The sequence below is a fragment of the Oncorhynchus gorbuscha genome, linkage group LG03 (genome assembly GCF_021184085.1).
Source record: "Oncorhynchus gorbuscha isolate QuinsamMale2020 ecotype Even-year linkage group LG03, OgorEven_v1.0, whole genome shotgun sequence".
In the NCBI taxonomy this organism is placed as follows: Eukaryota; Metazoa; Chordata; class Actinopteri; order Salmoniformes; family Salmonidae; genus Oncorhynchus; species Oncorhynchus gorbuscha.
In genome coordinates, this window is record NC_060175.1 from 100,979,072 (window position 1) to 100,984,134 (window position 5,063).

Below are 5,063 nucleotides of genomic sequence, written 5' to 3' on the forward strand. Positions count from 1 at the left end.
GGCTTCACTCACCCCTATCTGAGATATCTACCGCAGCCCTCATCCTCCACATACAACACCCGTTCTGCCAGTCACATTCTGTTAAAAGTCCCCAAAGCAAACACATCCCTGGGTCGCTCGTCTTTTCAGTTTGGTGCAGCTAAAGACTGGAACGAGCTGCAACAAACACTCAACACTTGACAGTTTTATCGCTCTTAATTCAAAGACTCAATCATGGACACTCTTACTGACAGTTGTGGCTGCTTTGTGTGATTGTTGTTGTTGTCTCTACCTTCTTGCCCTTTGTGCTGTTGTCTGTGCCCAATAATGTTTGTACCCTGTTTTGTGCTGTGACTATGTTGTGCTGCTACCATGTTGTTGTCATGTTGTGTTGCTAACTTACTGTGATGTTGTCTTAGATATCTCTCTATGTAGTGTTGTCTCTTGCCGTGATGTGTGTTTTGTCCTATATCTTTTATTAAATGTATTTTTATTGTTAATCCCAGCCTCCGTCCCCGCAGGAGGCCTTTTGTTAGGCCGTCATTATAAATAAGAATTTGTTCTTCACTGCCTCGTTAAATAAATACAGAAGAAGAAATGTCCTAATCCTGGTATTGGTTGAAGTTGCACAGCTGGGATGCAGTAAGAGGCTTTGGCAGAGTTTTATAATGGGGCTTTGGCAGAGTTTTATAATGGGGCTTTGGCAGAGTTTTATAATGGGGCTTTGGCAGAGTTTTATAATGGGGCTTTGGCAGAGTTTTATAATGGGGCTTTGGCAGAGTTTTGTAATGGGGCTTTGGCAGAGTTTTGTAATGGGGCTTTGGCAGAGTTTTTATCCTGTTCCTCTCTCTTCATCCTTTGTAGGTGTCTGGTGAGCCTCATGGGAGGGGATGATGACTTGGGATGTTTGCATTAGATGATCGTAGAAGATTCTAGAAAGTAGAACCGGAGACTGTTCGTTACCACACTGCATGCAGCACCTGATGAATGCTGCATTTTGGGATTTGGTTCCTGTTGTTTTTATTCCTCCGAGAGGATTTTCCTCCATGTTCAACACTCTGATGCACACCGAGGAGCAAGGACAGAACTGAACTGTGGATGAAATCTTCACTAGTGAAACACTCCTTGTGGCGTCTATGGGAACTGCCAAGTCCGACTACAGAGCACTTCTGTTTTTAAGTTCCAGATCATGTATATGGAGCGAAGTGATGTTTTCATGACAGTTAGTTGGTGATTAACCAACAAATCCCACAGATAATCCTTGGCTAGTTCCCAAATGGCAACCTAATTCCTTATGTAGTGCACTATTTTTGACCATCCCTTCTCTTCATTCCAGTGCTCACATCTATAGATTGACACACTACTGGTATATATGAAACAAAAAGGACCCAATCATCAAGCTGAATATCTCTCATCGTAACATTTCACGATTCGTTATGTTTATTTTTTTCACCAATCTGAGTCATATGCCTCATTTCATTTCCCATTTTTTTTTTAAACATGTATTTTAAAGCATGTTATTTGTATAAAGTAGTTGAAATAGTTTCTTTTTCATTTTGGTATTTCTTTGGATTATCAGATAGAAATAAATGCAATCTATGAGTATGGTTAATGGTCTGAAGTCGGCGTATGGATCAGGAATTCATGTGATAGATTTGACCTGCACCTACTCTAACTCTTCACAGTTTTGAGATTTTAATCAGTCATATTTTTATGAATTCAATAGTCTTGTGTAGACTTTAACATGAGGTTTCACCGAGGCTACAATCCTTATTTCTGATTCTTAAAAATAAAATAAAACATGTAGAAAATGGACCACTTTGTATTGAACAATATTTTTATATTTAGGACTCTTGTTCACTACCGCACATTATTGTACATGTATTGATTATTGTCAAGTGAGATTAATAACTGTATCACAACACTTTATAAGACAATAAGTATTGATTACCTGCATGAAAGAGAATTTTGGAATTCACAGCTTGATATTTTATGGCCTTTTATAATTAATTCAGATATATAGATTTTTTAATTCAAAGTGATTCTTAAAATCCTGTGAATTTCAGTGAATTTCAGTGAAAGAATGAACTGACCGATGATCAAGATGTGAGACAAAATGTCTTGTTACCGAGGGGGAAGACACGCCTCTAATACTTGACTGACTGGAGTTTAACGCCTCTAATACTTGACTGACTGGAGTTTAATGCCTCTAATACTTGACTGACTGGAGTTTAATGCCTCTAATACTTGACTGACTGGAGTTTAATGCCTCTAATACTTGACTGACTGGAGTTTAATGCCTCTAATACTTGACTGACTGGAGTTTAATGCCTCTAATACTTGACTGACTGGAGTTTAACACCTCTAATACTTGACTGACTGGAGTTTAATGCCTCTAATCCTTGACTGACTGGAGTTTAATGCCTCTAATACTTGACTGCCTGGAGTTTAATGCCTCTAATACTTGACTGGCTGGAGTTTAATGCCTCTAATACTTGACTGCCTGGAGTTTAATGCCTCTAATACTTATTTTCCACCATAATTTGCAAATAAATTCATTTAAAAAAATCCTACAATGTGATTTTCTGGATTTTTTTTCTTCTCATTTTGTCTGTCATAGTTGAAGTATACCTAATGATGAAAATTACAGACGTCTCATCTTTTTAAGTGGGAGAACTTGCACAATTGGTGGCTGACTAAATACTTTTTTGCCCCACTGTATGTATCCCTCCTTTCTGAGGCGTGTCAGTTTGGATAAGCCAGTTTGGACTCTCTTAGTCCTTATCCACTCTGATAAGTCGTCCTGATGAGTACATAATGGAGGGTGGTAGCCTCCATCCAGTGTACTACATTACCCATAATGCTCTTGTTCTGATATCTGTCTCCTCACCAACCCAAGTGCCAGTACATATGAGGAGGCTGCAGCCTATATCTAGTGTACTACAGTACCCATAATGCATTATTATTATTGTTGTTGTTATTATTATTACAGGTGCCAGTACATAATGGAGGAGGCAGCAGCTATATCTAGTGTACTACACTACCCATAATGCATTATTATTATTACAGGTGCCAGTACATATGAGGAGGCAGCAGCCTATATCCAGTGTCAGTTTGAGGATCTCAACAGGAGGAAGGGCACTAAAGAGATCTACACCCACTTCACCTGCGCCACCGACACCAAGAACGTCCAGTTCGTGTTTGACGCCGTCACAGACGTCATCATCAAGATCAACCTCAAGGAGTGTGGACTCTACTGAGGTGACAGGGATCTTCAAGTCAGTGACATTTGATCTTTGTCGTTACTGAATCCCTGTAAAAAAAATATCCTAGACTTGGTATTGGTTAAAGGTGCAGATCCTAGACCTGGTATTCAAATAAAATAAAATCTAACTATATTTGTCACATGCGCCGAATACAACAACTGTAGACCTTACCGGGAAATGCGTACTTACAAGCCCTGGTATTGGTTGAAGGTGCAGGTCCTAGACCTGGTATTGGTTGAAGGTGCAGGTCCTAGACCTGGTATTGGTTGAAGGTGCAGGTCCTAGACCTGGTATTGGTTGAAGGTGCAGGTCCTAGACCTGGTATTGGTTGAAGGTGCAGGTCCTAGACCTGGTATTGGTTGAAGGTGCAGGTCCTAGACCTGGTATTGGTTGAAGGTGCAGGTCCTAGACCTGGTATTGGTTGAAGGTGCAGGTCCTAGACTCTTCACAGTTTTGAGCTTTTAATCAGTCATATTTTCATGAATTCAATAGTCTTGTGTAGACTTTAACATGAGGTTTCACCGAGGCTACAATCCTTATTTCTGATTCTTAAAAATAAAATAAAAATGTAGAAAATGGACCGCTTTGTATTGAACAATTGAACAAAATATTTGGGACTCTTGTTCACTACCGCACATTATTGTACATTTATTGATCATTGAATATTGATTATTGTCAAGTGAGATTAATAATTGTATCACAACACCTTATAAGACAATACTTATTGATTACCTGCATGAAAGAGAATTTTGGAATTCACAGCTTGATATTTTATGGCCTTTTATAATTAATTCTGATATATATTTTTTAATTCAAAGTGATTTTTCTTAATCCTGTGAATTTCAGTGAAAGAATGAACTGACCGAGGATCAAGATCAAGTGTGTAATAATAATAATATAATATATGCCATTTAACAAAATGTCATTGTTACATTCTACGATGGGTGGTCCCGGGAATCGAACCCACTACCCTGGCGTTACAGCGCCATGCTCTACCAACTGAGCTACAAAATGTCTTGTTACCGAAAGATGGAGTTTTCCTTGCAGAATTTTTCCTTGTTCTAATGGCAACTCTGCCTCTGAGGGCAGAAACAAATGTGATTTGGTTAAGTTTAGGAAGAAATGAGACACTGTATGTAATTCCACGTAATAAAATGTTATGGGTTGGGTTAAGTTTAAGTAAGAAATATGATTGGTTCGGAACCAAAAAAAACTCCACTGAGCGTTAATTCTGTCCAGAAAACGGTTGCCAAATAGCCACTACCTACTGTATCTGGGATAGACTGTCACCATTTCCCCAAACAATACTATACATTCCAGGGTCATATCCACTATTAGGCCCCCAAACAGAAGAAAATACACTGAAACAGGGAGGGAATACCTGGAAGTCCAATAAGACTTTAATAAGAACTTTTTTGCTCCATTTTGAAACGGTGTGCACTAATGAATATGACCCTGGAGACTGATCAGATGTGGTAACTACATTATGTTTCTGGTTCAGTTTGACTTTGTACAGATGATGTTGTTGATCTTATTAAACCATTAAATTATGGCACTAAAGCTCTCCGCTCATCTCCATATTTGTCTTTTTGTATTTCGCAATCCAGCCAATGGCAAAGCAGTGCTTGAAGTGTGCCGGTGTTATAATATCAGAACCTGTCATTTTCTACTACTTGAGTACTGGCACCTCATAGAATATTTCCTCTAAAATATTATGAGTACCGGGATCCAAAATGTGTACCGGCACTGTGGGAAAGGGTTAATGTTCCCTACTATGTCATAATAGTATTGTGTAACCTTCAACGATCAGAAACCGAA

General features: G+C 38.9%; 1 protein-coding gene across 2 annotated transcripts in view; it reads left to right on the top strand.

Annotated features, from left to right (window-relative positions):
- The window catches only part of LOC124032374 (guanine nucleotide-binding protein G(i) subunit alpha-3-like), a 78,807-nt gene extending 75,548 nt beyond the window's left edge, over positions 1-3,259 (top strand). The window contains exon 8 of one of the 2 annotated variants that reach the window (XM_046344734.1): positions 3,049-3,259. In XM_046344734.1, the coding sequence (XP_046200690.1) occupies positions 3,049-3,239 (191 nt within the window). In that variant the 3' untranslated portion in view covers positions 3,240-3,259. Of the gene's footprint in view, positions 1-843; positions 1,795-3,048 lie in introns of those variants that run through there. The other variant, XM_046344735.1, reaches the window with a different exon arrangement.
- The last annotated feature ends 1,804 nt before the right edge of the window (positions 3,260-5,063 follow it).